The sequence below is a fragment of the Barbus barbus genome (assembly GCF_936440315.1).
Source record: "Barbus barbus genome assembly, chromosome: 34".
Classification (NCBI taxonomy): domain Eukaryota; kingdom Metazoa; phylum Chordata; class Actinopteri; order Cypriniformes; family Cyprinidae; genus Barbus; species Barbus barbus.
The window spans coordinates 20,268,950-20,288,076 of record NC_136762.1 but is presented as its reverse complement, the minus strand read 5'-3'; the positions used below and the strand labels follow the sequence as shown (position 1 = coordinate 20,288,076).

The following is a 19,127-nucleotide window of genomic DNA, read 5'->3' as shown; positions in this document are numbered from 1 at the left end:
CAAAATTGAATTTTTACTAGAATATTACTGTTAGAACTGGAAAAAGATCTTGCTAAGAATCTGGTTCATTGAAATAGAACCTTTTTGTTTATTTGGTTTTTGTTTAGTTTTGTTTGCATTGGTCTTTCATTTTATTTATTTATTTATTTTTGTTTATTTTATTTATTTATTTATTTATTTATGTTAGGGTCCTTGACTAACATTTGTTTATTTTCTAATGTTATATGCATGTTTCCAACATTAATTTTGTTTGAAATGTATTTGTTTGTTTGTTTACATCTATCTGTTTATTTTCGTTTAACTGAAATTTTTCTTTCAGGATGAGTTGTGTGCTAAAATATGCTCTTTTTGGACAATGTACACATACCTCGTATTGGGCCACAGCGGCCCCTGAGGGCCCCATCTCTATGTAGGCACAGTAATTCTATGGAAATATCATGGCGGTGGGATCTTTTAGCATCTTAGAGACATGAGAATATTTGATAACATTCAGACCCACTCCAACAATGTGCCCGTAAGTTGCACAGACCCAGGCACCACTGAAGTTTTCCTCGAAAAATATGCAAAAATACTTTTTTATTGCTCGTAGGCAAAACAGAAGTATGTGTGCCTGCATGTTTGCATGATTGAAAATGACCGTCCTCCCACATAAAGTCCAACGATGCCATTCGCAGTAACAAATATTATGATTGTCTCATTGTTTTGTGGTAACCGCTTGCATTTCCTTAGACAACTGTGGTTCTGGCATCTAAAAAGCGTCGAAAAGTGCTCTGTGTGTGTGTGTGCGTGTGTGTGTGCGCGCGTGTTCGCTCACGCATCGTCGGTGAGACGAGCCCCTGGCGCTGTCACACCTCATCAAAAACCTCCAAACTTTATCTGAAGCAGGGCGAGGAAGATAGCTAGATAGATAGATAAATAAATAAACCAATCTGCTCAGAAAAAACAAAACAAAAAAAACTGCAAACAAGCCTGGATCTCCCTCTTGAGTTCTTCCCGTACAGATTCAAAGCCGTGTCAGTCCAGCTACAGCCTGCATGGGGAACCGAAACGCTGGTTTTGTGGCTGATCCAGACAGATAAGACTTGAGTATGACCCGATGAGTCATTCAGACGGGGCGTCCCGGTGGCCACTTTGTGTTCACATAAAAGACCAGCTTCTGTAGTGGACACTTACTGGTCAGAGCTGAAGGGGGAAGAAGGAAGAGGTTTTGTTGGGTTTGATGGCTGTATTAATTGTGCTGTGGTTGTTTGGGATCAACCCGAGTAGCGTTTTCATGATACGGTTTTCTGTGGCCTTGACAATTTATTATTTTGGCTTGACTGTTGTATAATATCCTCTCGTTAATGAAAACAGATGTTTTGAAATTATGTGAAGCCGTGGTTCTCTGTGTGGGCAGTTGGTACACACGGCCGTGGGGACGACACAAAATCAGCAGAACAGCAAAATTTGTACTTTTTTGCTCCCACATGTTTGTTTTGCAGGAAAACAGTATAGCTAAAAGTTTGCTGTAGCTAAAAAACAGTTTTTAACAAATACATTTGGCATCTTAAAAGATTATATTTGAAGCTTCTTTAAAACAGCAGTTCATCCAAAAATCTTAAGTTATTATTATTATTATACTATTTTATGTACTGTTATATATTACAATATTATTTATTTGTAACATTTTTTTAATACTACTACTACTACTAATAATAATAATACAACAAAATAACACTAATAAACAACACCATAATTTGTTACAGTACATGTTTTTGAAGCAATATGACCGCTGAACACACAAAAAAAATCAACTGTCTCTAGGTCATTGAGTCTAACTTTTTAGTTTTTATGGAAAATATCTACATGAACATTCTTCAAAATATCTAATGTTCCACTAAAGAAAGAAAGTCGTATGGGTTTGGAGTAGCATGAGACGAGTAAATGACAGAATACTGATATTTGGCAAAGATCTGCTAATAAGCACTGCCGTCTTTATTGTCATACACACAGGTTATAACTGTATTCAGATGATGGCGATCATGGAGCATGCATACTACGCTAGCTTCGGGTACCAGGTCACCAGTTTCTACGCAGCATCAAGGTAAATCTATCTGAACCTGGACAATGTTTGATTATTTCAACATTTTCTTTGTTTTCTGACTAACCAAGGTTGCAAACCTAGTGAAATGCCTTGCAGTAATTTTTGCTTCATTTTGGCACATTCCTTGTACAATTGAATATTTATTGTGTCTCATTTCTGTTGTATACACTCTTTACACTGCTTCAGGTTTACTTTTGTCTTTCATTATTAATGCATTTCCTTAAAATATATGCACTGTTTATGGAGCGGACACGATTTACATTTGACTGTAGATGGTATTCTGTATACAACTTTGTATTTGACAAATGAAATCTTGAATCTTGTCTACTGTCTAGAGGCCATTCACACAGAACGTGTTTTTGCATTCTGCTGTGTTTGACCATGTTTGACCATCGCAGTCGCATCTCGCTTCTTTTGCAACAGCTCATGCATGACACAACATTTCCCAAAACTCAGCTATCAAGCTGAAAGAAGTTAAACTTAAAAAAAACCCTAAATCTCTATACTGTACCTTAATTGTTTTCAGTACTTTCTTCTGGTGTATCTTCTGCCAGTTATCTGTACACAAACTGTCTGTTATGCTGCTTGATATGATAAACTTTTTTTATTTTATTTTAATATATTATCGTACACTGTAAAAACAAATCTGTAGTTTGTACTAAATAATTCTGACAGCTGTGGTTGCCAGAATAATTTTGTAAAAAATACAGAAAAAAAAAACTGTAAACACATTTACAGAACAAAACTGTAAAATTTACGGTATACAACTGTAATTTACAAACAAAGAAATTTGAATGTAAACCAGTAAATTCAACAACACACACTGCTATTAAAATCTGTGTTGTATCTTTAACATACTGACAACCACCATAATAATGCAGATGGTAAAAGAAAAAGCCACATGAAGAATCAAAGCTCATCACAGGTAGCTTCACCACAAGCAGAAGTATATACTAATATATAGAAGGTGCACGGAGTCATTCATGCAAACACAAAACACCATCATGGTAACACACATGATACTTAAATAATTCAATAAACTTTCATTAAACAACAGAAGATGTATCACGAAGCCCAAATGTACATAACAAAAACTATTAAAAAACATTATTATTTAAACAAAATACTTTCAAATGTCACGCAGGGAATTCTGGGAATATCAGTTTATAGTTTTTGACGGTAAATTATACATTGATTTGGTGTTTTTTACTTCTAAAAACTGTACAATTGACAGCATTTTACTGTAAAATTACATGAAATGTCTGGTTAGCTCTTTTACAGTTTTTCCCTGTATATAGTACAGGAACTTACTGTTAACCTATTAACAGTTTTTTTTTTTTTCGTAGCCTTTTTGCAAAATTTTACAGTTAAAATTAGACTTATTTTTTACAGTGTAATTATGGCTGTCACTAATGATTATTTTGGTAATCGAGTAATTGGTCGATTTTTCTGAAAATTAATTGAGTAATCGGATAATTAAAATATTTTTTTTGTAGTCCTAAGCGAACAATAGCCTTCAAAAGTACTTAAAATACATATATAATAGCAATTAGGCAATAATAATTAGTTGAAATAAAGCAAGTAATCATATGCTTTTATTGAACAAAATGGTTAAAATACATAATGTATTATAAACAATAGAGCTAACCTACATTACGCATTATAACAAATGCCTGCAGAGGGCGCCAACAGCCTGATACGATCTAATCCTTTCTTCATATTGATAAAACAACATTTAATTCAAATGTCAATTTCATCTTTAATATTTGGCCATTTCTTTATGACAGAAATGCTACAGCCACTGTCATTTCTTGAATGTGTGGACAGAGATGGAGTTTGAGATGCTCCACACATGTAAATGATAACAGTTTGTGTGGAGCAGCATTTACTGTGAACGGGGCCACTCTGACATATGCATGTAACCAACATGCATGTAAATAATTAAAGCGCATATATTAAACCTGTATCGCATATATTTTATTTAATTGAATCGTAGCGTTACACAATAGCATTATGCTTTATGATTTTTTTAATGGGTTTAATATATCATGCAGCTTTGAAAAACGGTCTAATAATGCGTTTTATGGATTCTCGTGCATGGAATGCGCCACTTCCGGTATTTTGCCGATTACTCGACACGGGCAAAATGCAATCGAGGATTTTTTTTAAATCGAGTACTCGAATTGAATAGAGGAATCGTGACAGCCCTAATCGTATTCATAAACACAATGGTTTGTAGTGCATATACTATTACCATTTTCTATTCCTCTCCCATGCATCTCACATTTTTAAACACAAAAACGCATTCTTTGTGAATCACCCTGAAGACAGCTTTACTAACCATCAAGTAACTTAAAGGGTTAGTTCACCCAAAAATTAAAATTCTGTTATTAATTGCTCACCCTCATGTCGGTCCAAACTCGTAAGACCTTCGTTCATCTTCAGAACACAATTTTACGAAGCCACGAGAATACTTTTTGTGCGCAAAGAAAACAATAATAACAATGTATTCAGCAATTTTTCTAATCAACGTAGAAACAATGTATGAATGTTGTTTACATTCAGTAGACAGCGTGTGCATGCTGAATGTAAACAATGCTCATTACGTTGATTACGTTCTGTGGTACTCTCCATAATGGCGGAAGACGGTAACTCGGGGAGAAGAGTTGCAAATTAATGCAAATTTCATTTTGGATGAACTAACCCTTTAATAAAGTGAAAAGAAGTGAAAGTGACGTGACATGTGACCAAGTATGGTAACCCATACTCGGAATTTGTGCTCTGCATTTAACCCATCCTTAGTGCACACACACAGCAGTGAACACACACACACTGTGAACACACACGTTTGGGGGTTCGGTGCCTCGCTCAAGGGCACCTCAGTCACAGTATTGAAGGTGGAAGGAAGCGCTGTACAATCACCCCCCCCACAATTCCTGCCGGACCCAAGACCCGAACTTGCAACCTTTGGGTTACAAGTCCGACTCTCTAACCATTAGGCCATGACTTCCACAATAAGTGACTGATCTGGAACACTAACTGACTCTGTGAGCCAAAGTTAAAAAAGTGACCCTGAAAATCAACTCTAGGGTGCACATGTTGACCCTCAATGAAAAAATGCTTTCCTGAGACCCATAACATGGTACAATTCACTCATTTTTATCTTCTTAATGTTCAAAATAAGGTAAATGTAACACCCCTGAGTGAAAACGATAGGCGCACACACACCATGAGACTCTGTCCCACATCTGTGGCCCCAAATCACAGAGAGGCTTCTCTGACGGGGCCGATAATCTCCCTGTAAACACATTTGCAGTTAATCCTGTGGAGAGGTAGAGACCTCAGATAAAGGAAGACAGGCAGGAATTCTTTATTTATGTGCTTTATTCCGTCGCTCGCCCTTACCGGCTAGCGCTGAAGACAGCCTATAACGCGTGTATAATGTATACAGAGTAATTTCACCCATGATTGATCTCCCCGAGCCGTTTAAAAAGTGCAAGGTCTGGATGCTGGGAAGGGGGTGGAGGCCGAGGGGAGGGGTATTGTTGTCACCCTGCATCACGTTTGGCGGGGGAAAGCGATATGATGATAGCTGGAGGACAGATGAAGCTTCTTGGAGCAATTACATGGAGGAGATACGTGAGGAAGCGCTGATGCAAACGCGTCGCTCTCACCCTTTGTTCCGCAAGGAGCAGTACGTCACCCCGAATGAAGGCTTTGACCTCTGCTCAGCCGCCATGACAGTATAAACGATCTGAGATTGATTTTTATTTACTGCCATATTTGTTTGTTTTTACACGGCAATTGGGCGGCACAGTTAATGTATTTGCACATGTGTTGTTCTGCTGGTGCTGCTAAACTCAGCTGTTGTGTAGAGGGGATTTTTCTGAGATAAACACGTGAACACATACGTAATGTGGCAGATCTGGGATGGTATCCAGAAGGTTGTAGGTTTGAATCCCACAAGGCCGATACATGAAGTATCGCCACTGCACCACTTAAGGGGAACTATAATTGCTTTGTTTGTTTTAAGTGGATGAGCATTTCAACTTTTGGATTAGTGATTAGGTGTAACTATTTCGCACTGTAATGGGAGATTGGACAGACCTTATTTGGGGGAAAAAATAAATATGTATGTATGTATGTATATGTATATATATATATATATATATATATATATATATATATATATATATATATATATATATATATATATATATATATATATATATATATACAGTGCCCTCCAAAAGTATTGGAACAGTAAGGCCAATTCCTTTATTTGCGATTAATCCCACCTAGCATTTAAAGTTTTTAAATGTACTTTTATATAGCAATAATTTCACATTCAATCTTCAAATGTACAATGTACAAACAACATATAGACAGTATATTTAAATTATTTCTTTAATGGCATCTTTTTTATGATTGAAGGCCAGCATCACTGATACCAATACTACTGATTTCTCTATAAAATAGTTCCCTATTGATACTCCACTCGTACTGCGTCTTGTTAAAGACGCTATGGGAAAAAGCCTTTTTTTCTCCTGAACTGAAGTCTTATTCAATCACGCAGTGAAACTGCACGGCTATTGGTTCATGCAGTGTGTATAAAACGAACAAATGGGTCGGCAGCGGAGCTGCACGAGCCTATGACGACGGAGCCCGCCAGATCCACGGATTCCACCTCATGCATGGCGGCACGGTCGCCAGTATGTCAGGGTGAGCCAGGCCTGTGTGACAGTCCTGGCCCCCTGGAAGAACCCACAATGGATGGAAAAGGGCGTGGCCGTGGGGATGGTCTGCAACAGGAAAGTTGTCACGTCAGACGCCTCCAACACAGGTTGGGGGGCGCTGTGCGAAGGCAAACCGACCTTTGGCCTTTGGTCAAAGGCGGAGGAAGGCCTCCACATCAACTGCTTGGAGATGCTAGCAGTATGTCGAGCCTGACAGTTTTTCCTGCCAGAGTTAATAGGCCGCCATGTGCTGATTCGCTCAGACAACATGTCCGTGGTGTCCTATATAAATCACCAGGGAGGTATCTCCTCGAAGCACCTCTTCATTCTAGTAGAGCGCCTTCTGGAGTGGACTCAGATCAACCTGCGCTCGCTGAGAGCAGCACACTTATCGGGCAGATTGAACCAGGGAGCGGATATGTTATCTCGGAGCAATGTCCCCTCGGAAGAGTGGATGCTCCATCCGCAAACGGTTCAGTTGATTTGGAAGATCTTTGGCAAGGCCGAAGTAGACCTTTTCGCCTCCAAAGACAACTCTCACTGCCCAACTTATTATTCGAAGATCAAGGACGCGTTGGCCCACGACTGGCCCAACCTCCTCCTTTATGCATTCCCTCAGATCGCCCTGATTCCACAGGTTATACGCTGTGGGAATACTCCTGACGGAGAATCCTTGACCGCGAGGCGCTCAAGCTCTATGGTGGGTTCCTTGCATACTTCGGTCCTAATAGTACCTAGTATGTAAGAGTTTCATGGAACGATCACTCAGGCAGAGTATGACCTCGATGAGTTTAGCTCGCTTTAGCCTGGAGTACACTGTTGCACTTCCCTAGGAGCCTTTACATGCTTATGGAAGTGCATTGGGCAGTCGTTCCTCTACCTTGGCACGGCGTGATTGAATTGTGTTCCCATAGCATCTTTAACAAGATGCAGTACGAGTGGAATATTGATAGGGAACGTACTCGGTTACTGTTGTAACCTTGATTCCCTGAGATACGGAATGAGTACTGCGTACTTTGCCATGCCAGGTAGCTGCACGACTCAGTCGTCGCTTCTGTCGAAGTAACCTGAAGTTCCTATGGCGAAACGGCCGCTTATATAGCCAGATAACCCCGCCCATTCTGGCGGGATCTGGTGGGCTCCGTCGCCATAGGCTTGTGCAGCTCCGCTGCTGACCCATTGGTTCGTTTAATACACACTGCACGAACCAATAGCCGTGCAGTTTCACTGCGTGATTGAATAAGACTTCAGTTCAGGAGAAAAAAGGCTTTTTCCCATAGCGTCTTTAACAAGACGCAGTACTCGTTCCGTATCTCAGGGAACCGAGTATGACAGTAACCGAGTACGTTTTTTCCCCTTAATATTTAACCATTGACTGTAGCCATTCAACATTACAGTATAATTGAGAGTTATCAATTTTAACATTTATTAGACTTAACTTCTTATTTAAGTGATCTTAAAACAATCTTCACATGAACCCATTATAATAAATGACATATTTAGCTGTGCCCTTCAGCAGAAATATACAGAAAATGAATAGTAACCAAACACTAAATTCTAAATTAAATATAAATGAACCCCTTAAAGCTATAAAAGTTATTGATATCCTCTTTTTCCTTTTATTCTTAATGAACAGACATCACACCAGCCGGTTATTAGCTTATTTGCCTGCCATTGCTTTAAAAGCTGCTGCTGCTGCTGAACGTGACGCGGATCTGACATGCATCTTATTTTCTCTCAAATCTCTTTACCTTTTCTGACCCACTTCAGGTCTTAAAGTTTTTACTAATGAGCGGATGAGTTCAATGTTGGGTTGCCCAAAGCAGTATTGCAACATATGTTGGAGCGCAGCCCATAAGACAATGGCCCCCAACAAATAGAGGCCTATTTTATTATCTATTTTATGTTTATTCTTAAGTTTATTCTAAGTTCAGAACAAATGGCCTCTTAAGTTGTTTGTGTATTTGTCTTACACTGCAACAAAACATTGTTGATCACAGTTTGCAATCGTCAGCCATCATTACAGCCCTAACTGTAAAGCCGACTCCAGCAATATATTTCACATTCACATTTTCTTTAGCACATCTTGAAATAAGCAGATGTTCTGTATTCTGAAATCAGTGCATCATGTGTTTTGTGATAAACTCGGAAAGATATCTCTATACTTTTGAAAGAATTGGTCTTAACAGTCAGACTGCTGCTAGTTTGAAGCTTAACCCAAGACGAAGACAACCTCTGCCCAGACTGCTCTGATATATGCCTTCATCTGCTCTTCTCTCCAGTCGTTACGGCACCCCAGAGGAACTCAAGGAGCTGATTGACGTGGCTCATTCTCTGGGTATCATTGTCCTGCTCGATGTGGTGCATAGCCACGCATCCAAGAACACAGAGGACGGGCTGAACCGCTTTGACGGCTCTGACTCCTGTTTCTTCCACAGCGGGCCCCGTGGAGAACACAGCCTCTGGGACAGCAAACTCTTCAACTACTCTGGGTGAGACTCAAGTTTGTTTTTCACATTTCAAACACCCTATGCTTCACGCTTCACGTAAGTGACATGTCTCTCTGATCATACAGCACCTTTTGTAACACAGCGTTGTGCAACACAACACAGGCATTCTTCTAAAATCTAGGCTGCGTTCCAAAACCTAGTGAGCTGCCTACAGAAGCAGCATAGACACGCTTTCGACTGGAAGGTTTTTTTCCGGTAATTATGCTGCCTTCGAAGATACCTTATTTTTTGCCAAATTGTTCTCCAGGGCTTATAATCTCCCTAAGAAACTACAGTTGAAATTAATTTTAACTGATACTTTACAAGAAATATGAAAGCATTTGTCTCTGCACAAGCAAACAAATAACTCAATAATTTTCCTGCAAAATATATAAATAAAATATAGCATTGCTGCACAGAAAAGGCAATTGCAAAATGACAAGCTTAGTGAAAAAATTGGTTGGAAATTTGGTGGACAATGGACCCTTTTAACAAATCGTGATGATGCATTTGACAATCATTTTAATAAGATTCTGAAAGTAATTATATTTTATTATATGATATGATTAATGTCATGTTTTTAAATATGATGGTTTCATTCTAAACGGTAATTATCTCTATTATGGACACCCAACATAATATATGATATTTACCATCTGAATCTAACCATGTCAACAAATGGAAAAGTCAGCCATCTATTAATTATCATGTTAATTACTGTGTGCCTTTAGCCCCAACAGCAGGGGGTGCTGTTTACCCCAAAAACCATACTTTTACATATTCTTTCATTATTTAAAAACCGTTGCTTTAATTTTCTTAAAACTGAAAATCATAAAAAAGACCTTTGTCTCAAAATATATGCATTAATTTTAGTAAATATTAGACCAAGAAAGCACAGAATCAACTTTGCACTGCTGCGCATGATCGCGTCAAAGATTAGACAAATCTGCTCGTGCATCTTGAAAAGCGGATGTTTTGGAAAGTGCTACGCCATGTTTTTGTGCTATCTAGTGGTTTAGATGAAAATAATATCAAAGGCGCCTTTTACCCCCGGGGCGCCTTTTGCCCTGTTGTCTACTGGAGAAATTCCATATAATTATTTGTATATATTATTCAAAAATGAATAGTTATAAAAAGTATTTTTTTTAGCATTTGTTTGCTTTGTATTTTCATGTTTACTAGAATAGCGCAGTTAGCTTAGCTTAGCAACATGCTAACACCAAACTATTAAAGTAAGTAGAGCTTCAGAATTTGGCTATTTATTTATTTTAAAGAAGATTGTTTTAAAGGTTATTTTAACCCTTTTGCATAAAAAAAAAAGTTGCACATAGGTCCATAGTGGACAAAAATGTCCATGTCAAAAAAGGTCATAACTTAAGTTTGGTCTCATTTTAAAGAAGGTCCATGTCAGATAATTGCTGAAGTAAAACAAAGTTGAAAAAGTGAAAAAAATAAAGTTATACAGGTTTAAGTTTATGAAAATGATTTATGAACAATATTTTATATAAAATATATATTTTATGAAACATGCTGAACTCTAAACCTGCTCGAAAATCAAAGCCATAAATCTAAACAAGTTGTGTTACAAATTTGAGGTTGATATCTCAAAAAATGAGCTTTCAATAAAATCTTGTTTGGGCGCAGTACCGAATTTTCCCCATTAGATGCCAGCAAAACTCTGCTGCTGCACACAGTGCTTGGATTTGTGATTTACAGTAGAGTTTTTCTCTCTCAAATATTACAAGAACACACACACACACACAATTAATTTAAGCGAGTATTTGCTTTATTGTCCAAACCTGAAAAAATGGCACCATCTGCTAAAAAAATGGTAAAAAATTACATTTTGAAGCCTTGCCAACAGAATGAAAGCCTATTAACAAAAATTGCATTATTTTAAAGTTAAACGACACTGCGATTAAAAATAGCAGTTTTAATGGGTTTCAACGGGGATATTTTTGTCCAAAAGGTCCTGAGAGGAACTATGTTTTGTACCTCGTGCAAAATAGATTTATTAAAGGAAATGGAAGTGAAATAGTAAAATCCAATAAAAATACACACCTGTGCCAAAATTTATGCCGCTGCCAATAACACAGGCAAAATGATAAAAATGACAAAACTGAAAAGGACAAAAATTTCCAAAAGGTCGCACAAGGGTTAAATATTCTTCCGATTCCTTTTCCAAATTAACCGACAGAATGGCTGATTATTTCAGCTTTTCTTCTCTAGTTCACTCAAAACACTGTTTGTAATCATCTATTTTGAAATGCCACTTTTAAAAAGCTTTCGAGATCCCTGTTCATTCCCGTTGCAAGTTTCAAAGCACTTATATGATAGAATTACATTAAATTGACAGCACTAGTTATTTAGAATATTTTGCATATCCTTAATGTTTCTTTGCTCTAATGTCTCATTTTAACCACTTAAGTTTACTGTTCTGGAACTATGCGAGTTTATAAGTGTGTGTGTGTTCTTGAGTTGTGCTCACAGGTCATATCTCTGTAATTAATAATGTGGCATGGAATTATGCTTCCATAATTAGTTCACCTCATCAGCACTTTTGTTTGCCCATAATCAAGCATTAACATGTCCTTATCTCACGCAATGGAATATTCATGTAAAATTCTTAAAGCTTTTAAAGATGCTTTTTGTTTATGAATAATCATTGCAGTATTTGCCTATTTAGACTCATTCATCTCTGAAAACAAAGGGACAATGCAAAAGCGCTAAGAGGCTTAGAAAAGCAGAACCCACAGTAGACCAAGTTGGAGGAACAGCTCTGTCATTATTTACTCACCCTCATGTCGCTCCAAACTCGCTAGACTTCGAACACAAAAGCAGAACTTTCCACTGCTTAAAATGGTTTGGAATGACACAACTAAGTAATTGATGATGCGTCATTGTCACAGTAAGGCAAGTAGTTGGAACTTATATTTGACCTGGTCAGTTTTTCATGACTATTGCTAAAAATGCACTGCATTTCTTTAGCCATTAGGTTTTCATCACAAACATATGCCAGCTAATATGTTAATTTCCCTTTCCCCCACTCTCGAACCCATACTGAGCGAGTCTTTAAATTGGAACACCTACTGTACTCTATTTGCCTCTGGCAGTATTCCCATAGTACCGTCTTGGGCTGACAGCAATTTCTTCAATGTTGTATATGAAACCTTTCTGCCAAAGCGCAGTGTGAATTCTCCATCAATATGTCCTTCTTCATTGTTCACTCCCTTTGTCTCTGAAGTCTTGCATGTTAAATATGCTATCTAAAATTCAACTAATCACTTTCAAAATGCAATAATTGCCACACTGTTCTATTCAAAATGATGTGCTCGGAATAAGAAATATTGGCCATTTAAAAACCGATCAGATACTTTTCTCACAGTATTCTTGTTAGTAAAATATTTTGAATCATTTTGACTTATTAATAATCACAATAAATAATTATTCTGCCTTGTAATGGAGTTCAACTTAAGCCTTCTGTTTCCATGTAACGGAAAGGATTTGCATTAATATACAATTAAACCCATGTGTTCACATATCTGCTATTTAAAGATTTATCTTTTAGAGAATATTGGACAGGAAGTAGGGAAGGAGTCCAGGAGTTTTGGGGAGTAACTAGTTGCATGTAACCGAGTTACATAATTTAATTATTATAATCTTCAAGTGAGGGGGGATTTTGAAAGTCTGACAGTAATCAGTGTTGAGTTTTACTGTAAGGTTAACCCTGCATGTTTTAAATGTTTGAAAATAATTAACAGTTGAAAACCTTCATTAGGAATGTAGAAAAGTAATCAAAACGTAATTTTTGTATTACATTAATAAAGTAATTGAAATAGTTACATTTTAAATATGGTAACTTGTAACCTGGATCATATTACATTTACAAAGTAACCTTCCCAACACTGTTTACCGCTTGTGATTATTGCAGCTATTAATTATTAAGAAACTCTTCTAAACTTTCTCTAGAGTTAATAAGCATAACTTTAAATGATGATATAATATCACATAATCACATTCTTTTTATGGTTTTATGGTGCACTCTTATTTATTTCCATGTGTATAAAGAATCGTCATCTAGATCACTTAACCATGAAATTTTCCCTTATTCGTCAAAGCAAAAGATCTTACGAAAGTGAAATGGATATGCACTCGACATCTGGCTGAGTGGAAAGTGCATTTTGGATTTGTTTCTGACAAGTTTCATTAAGAGCATGTTTTCTTCCTGATGCTAAAGAACTTCAGTGGTTTTGTTCTCGAAAAACCAACTTTCCAAATTAGAGCAAACTGTAGTGTTTCCAAAAAAATTTAAATAAAAGAATGTTGGTTTGCTGTCACAACAGTTGACACTTAACTAGGCTTTTTTAAACAAATCTCACAATTTTGACATCAAGCGTGTGTGTATTATGTGTGAATACTGTTTACAGTTGACAAAGTGTATAATTGGAAGACAAAGCCTCCGTTTAAGGAGCTGATTTAAAAATAAATAAATAAAAAACATTAAAAACTTGTCTTTTAAAGCTGACAGTTAAAAAGCAGAATGTGTATGCTCATTAATAACTAAAAGAAAGTTAGTGTGAGACAACTGAGTTTCTGAAAATTGTTACAGTTTTGTGTTTTTAGTATTGTGAATCTATCAGAAGTTATGTAAAGAGGCCAATACTGTAGGACCAGGGCAGTTAAAAAACATATTGGACAGGAAAAAGGGGTTCATGTGCAATAAAACGGTCCATGTAATTCAAACCTTCGTCAAATAAATTTCTCCTTGCACTTGCTGGATTTTATTGTGGAGACATTTTTGCAAGTGTTCTATAGGTAAAATATTACCAAAACAAAAATTCAATACGATATATCAAGGTTATAAAAATAAAAATAATCCCCCTTGAGTAGTGGTGAAGTCTAATAATAAAAATAAAAATGAATAAATGTTTATGCCGCCTATAAGTCTTTATTTAATGCCCATGGTAATTGTATCATCTTTTATCACAATCTTCTCTGATGATAAATCAGTAACAGCTGTGAGCTTGTTTTGGCATCAACACAGAAATTCTATGAGAGGCTGTTAAGCACATAAAGTTAATTCCCTAGAAAGTAATGACATTATCCTTTTATTTTACAGCTCAGAAACATGCAAGTCTCTGATCAAGTACACAGACATTTGAACAAAGCCCATGTATGACAGTCTACATCTAACAGTGTGTGTTCTAATGTTAGCTGAACACGTCTCAGACATGCCCCATGAGAGCTACGATAATGAAAGACTGAGCATATCAAAATGAGAATCGCTAACCGCAAAACATTATGTGTGTAAATGAACCGAAGAACAACAATTGACGAAAATGGGTCTTAAATTTGCAGTAGCTCAAAGTGCCCTTGTGTGTCACAGTATCAGAGACGTGTTTACAATCCTTGGCTCTGAACAGTTCGGGCTTCCATTCACACACACAATGTATGCGGCTTCACGGATGCCGCCCGATGCTCTGTTCTCCAAATCATTACTGTCATCGCAGCGGTAAGCTCTACAAAAGCGTACGGCACTTTAGCCACTAGCTGGCTCTGACCCTAATGGCCCTCACGGTAAACCCGAACCTATTGATTGGTGCTCTCGCGGAGCGTGATAATTAAGTTTCTCTTCTTCTACTTCCACGGCTGTAAGCTCATCTCATCACACATTAAGAGACAGACCGGCCGCCTCCGTGGAGTCTATCAATGCCTTTTTGAACCCACATTTAATAAGCGCATGCCAAAAGCTGCTGCCGCCAATATATTATCCAGCGTTAGTGTCAGACGGCGCAAAGATTCGGTAATAAGAGCCAATCTGCAGTTTCATTACTTATTGAGCTTGTGCCGTTTTCAGAGGGACTCATTAGACGGGCCGCAGACATATGCCACAACCAGCAGCCATCTGAAGAGTCATTTGTAAAAGCCCAAAGGAACGACCCGATGTCATTGCCGGTTCATTTGTCTGTTTTTCTTGTTGCCGTTGGTTTGGATGCATCTCGGTGTCGGGCTCTCTATTAATTCCTGCTTTTGAGAAGATGAATTGCAGAAGGGCCATTCCTGGTGGCGACTGCGATGGCACAAATATCAAGCAACATTGAAACAGGCATTGGCGAACGTCGCAACAGATGCGCCATTGACATCGGTGGAAATTGCATATGGTGTTTCTTGAAATTAGGGACTCTTTTTAGTAGAATCAAACAATCATTGTTGTCTGTTGATTCTACATGACATGGGAATAAAGGACTTGCTTAGTGCAGGAACTTTCAAGAACAAATGGCTGGCTGGAAGAAAACAAGTCGAATAACTTTGAGATGTTTGACAGTGAACTTGACCTTAAGACTCCAAGTTCCAGACAAAAAGCCCCCTTGAGAAGAGGGGCAGTGTGTCAGGTGAGGAATTGTCCTTCACAATCAACCGCAAAACTAAGTTGCTTCTGTCTGTTTCACATATACAAGCAAGAATAACTTTTTTGTTTGCTTGTGATGTATTTCGGGTTCTCTCAGTACCTAACTTTAATGTAACGTCACATTAGTTATGTTTCACATAATTTCAAGATGTTCTTGACTGCGAACTTTAACTTGTTTTACCTTTCCATGTCCGAGTCAAAATGCCCCCTTGAAAAGTGGGATGGTGTGTCAGGTGGGGCAATAGTCCTTCACAATCAACCGTAAACTAATTTGCTTCCATTTTTTTCACATATACAAGCAAGCAAGCCACTACTGCTGATCACTGTTGATTCCTTAGGCAAAATCCCATATTTGTGATTTGTACTTCTTGGTCTATTAGAACTTTCACATAGCTTTACATTTCTCGTGACTTCACATAACATTTTGCATAACTTTAAAGTGCCCCATTACACTCTTAGAAATAAAGGTGCTTCAAAAGGTTCTTCAAGCGATGCCATAGAAGAATCATTTTTGGTTCCACAAAGAACCATTCAGTCAAAGGTTCTTTACAGAACCATCTCTTCCTTACCTTTTTTATAATCTGAAGAACCTTCTTTCACCACAAAGAACCTTTTGTGAAACAGAAAAGTTCTTCAGATGTTAAAGGTTCTTTATGGAAGCATTTAGACAAAAAGGTTCCTCTATGGCATCGTGAAGCACCTTGATATTTAAGATTGTATGCCATTTTTAAGGTTCCTAATATTGTTTTGTCAGTCTCCTACAATAGCTTTACATGCATGCAAGGTCAAAAATGCTTTTGTTTTCTAAAATTATGCATTTAATATCACCTCATTTTCCAATGATTCTCAAATGATTTATTCAAAGCAGTTCTAAGATTCAGTCTCTCTAAACCCCGCCTTTCCATGAGCCTACTCTTCTCTGAGTGGTCAGATGGCTCAGTCTGTTGTGATTGGTCTATCACTTACAATGCGTGTCAGAAAAAATACACCCATTGCCATAGTTCTGTATTGTGAACACTCAATAGAAAATATAAACATCTATTATTTAACATTCTTACAGTTTGAGATTCAGTGGAGCCAGCTGGTCCAAATAAACAGGGTACTGAGCCATCTTTCAAGAGCAAGCATTTTGTGAATTCTACGTTGAACTCTTCGAGATTAGAGAAGCAGCCATCAGTAAAATGATGTGTTTGAGGGCGGGGTCAATTCGATTGCGACCAGCCAACATAGAATATAGGCGGCATTATGCAAATGTGTTAGTGGTAGGGTGACCATATGGGCCATTTTTATGGGACACGTCCTTACCAGGATTTCTGTTATAAATTATCCAGGTTTTGGCTGTTTTCGCTGTGCAGAGCGATCATTGTATGACATCCGCGAGAGGTATAGAGAGCAGACAGCTCTTTATGCTTTCGAATCTCGCTCACTGTACTTTGATGTCATACAAGGATCAGTCTGCATAGCGGCGCTTCAAGTCGAATGAACGAATAAACACAACAAACATGTGCGCAGTTCGCGTATATGCATCCCTTTGACCGTTCTCCGTAGATCCCACCTTCTCATGCGCCACGATTGGTCGATTATGTACAATGCCTGCACGTTATTTATCATTACCTTCAGCAAGTATGACAACAGGAAAACAGAGCAAAATACAGAAATCCTGGCCAGGACGTGTCCCTAAAAATGGCACAAATGGCCACCATAGTGGGATTCGAATTGCTAATGTCTCTTTTACACCATTCGGAGTTGATTCTTTCTTTTGGGAGACAATAACTTTATTTATTGTGCACTTTAGGCTTTACAACTTTGCAGGTTGTTTTTATTCACATACAGATACATAATGCGCTGCATGAAATGCAATATTGGAAATGACATAATAGGGGCACTTTAAGACTTTCTTGACCTTGAGCCTCTATGTCCCAATCAGAATGCCCCATTGAAAAGTGGGGTGTGTTAGGTGGGGAATAGTCCTTCACAGTTGACCCCAAAGTTGCTTCCGTCAGTTTCACATATACAAGAAAGCAAGACCCTACTGATTAACGTTGTCCTTTCTTTGTGATTTGTGTTTCTTGGTCTATCAGCACAGTTTATTCAAATTCATGATGATTGACAGAATAAGATGCATCCAGTTTCCATGTTTGCTTGTCTTCAACATGTAAAAGGCACCGTTTTGACAAGCAAAAGTCATGAAAACAAGGTGATTTAATGGAAACATCTGGTGCATGCTTTGTTTAGCTCTGTTATACTCCATGTTTCTGTGGCATCTACAGGGAAATGCGAACAGCCAGTGTTTGAGGTCTTAGCCCTTGTAGTGGAGATTTAACTAGCCCAGAGACATCCGCTGGGCCGCACTTCATGGCTTCCTGTGGCTCCTCTAATAGGCTGTTTCAAAGAGCAGCAAGGACACCTTGTGAAGGCGAGTAAATTAATCCTCTGTGCCGCCACGACGCTCCTCTCCACCCGTCTACTGAAGGGCAGGCACACTTCCTCTCGGCCATCGTCACCGTCTGCCCTCTCTCTGGTGCTCGAGAGGTCTCAGATGTGTGACTTCAGAAGGCTCTTTCCACGCTTATCCATCGCTTCCTCCAGTCTCCAGCTGTATTGGCTCATTTGCATCCATTTTTCATCAGTCATCACCGGAATCCCTCTGCACATCAAACAGAGCCAGACCCGAGGCTAGCCGCTTTTGTGGTCTCACATTTCGATCGCGCGTTACATTCACTGAGGCTTATTGCACTTTTCTTTTTTTTTTTATCTAGACTAAGAGGAATGCACAGGTTTAATGACTTTGTGGGGCACGCTTGGTATTCTGTGCAAATAGCGGCGAATTAAACTCTCCCTTTGTGAAAGATTTCCAATGACAATTGTGGATAAGGTCCTGTGCTCATGAAGCGGTTCCCCCTCCTTGAATATTCATTCCTCATCAGGACGTGTTGCATGTTCTCCCAACACCTCTCAATGAGACTTAATAAACTTTCTATTGAGACAAATGGCAGATTTCACCAGAGGCACAGCTGGATGTTGATGGAGAATGCTAATTCTGACAGTTCTGGACGAATTCCAGAGCGACAAAAAATGACACGGCGGTGGCACTTGTCACATCACTTTATCCAGGTGTTATCCATCTCTTCCCCAATAAACATTAATCTGCACTGCTTGTCTTTTATTGAATGAGCGAAGAAGCCGTTTTGCCAATAGGACAGGCACAGCGTGTGAGATGCGTGAAATGAGGTGCCTCAACCGTCGTTTCCCACAAGGCCCGGCTGTTCGCCATCTCTCAGACTGTCAGATGCCGTCGTTTCACTGCTGCGCCTTGTGTGAAATGATCTGTCATGGTTGTAAATTTATTTGTTGTCATGCAGGTTGACTGTAATGTTGAGTATACAGGGATTTATACATTTCCTCTTCCT

At 38.4% G+C, this 19,127-nt stretch overlaps 1 protein-coding gene across 1 annotated transcript in view; it reads left to right on the top strand.

Annotated features, from left to right (window-relative positions):
• LOC306854501 (1,4-alpha-glucan-branching enzyme-like) overlaps nucleotides 1-19,127 on the top strand; it is a 183,014-nt gene that overhangs the window by 55,529 nt on the left and 108,358 nt on the right. Inside the window, exons 6-7 of the mRNA XM_079392593.1 lie at nucleotides 1,993-2,083; nucleotides 9,102-9,311. Of these exons, the coding sequence (XP_079248719.1) occupies nucleotides 1,993-2,083; nucleotides 9,102-9,311 (301 nt within the window). The remainder of the gene's footprint in view (nucleotides 1-1,992; nucleotides 2,084-9,101; nucleotides 9,312-19,127) is intronic.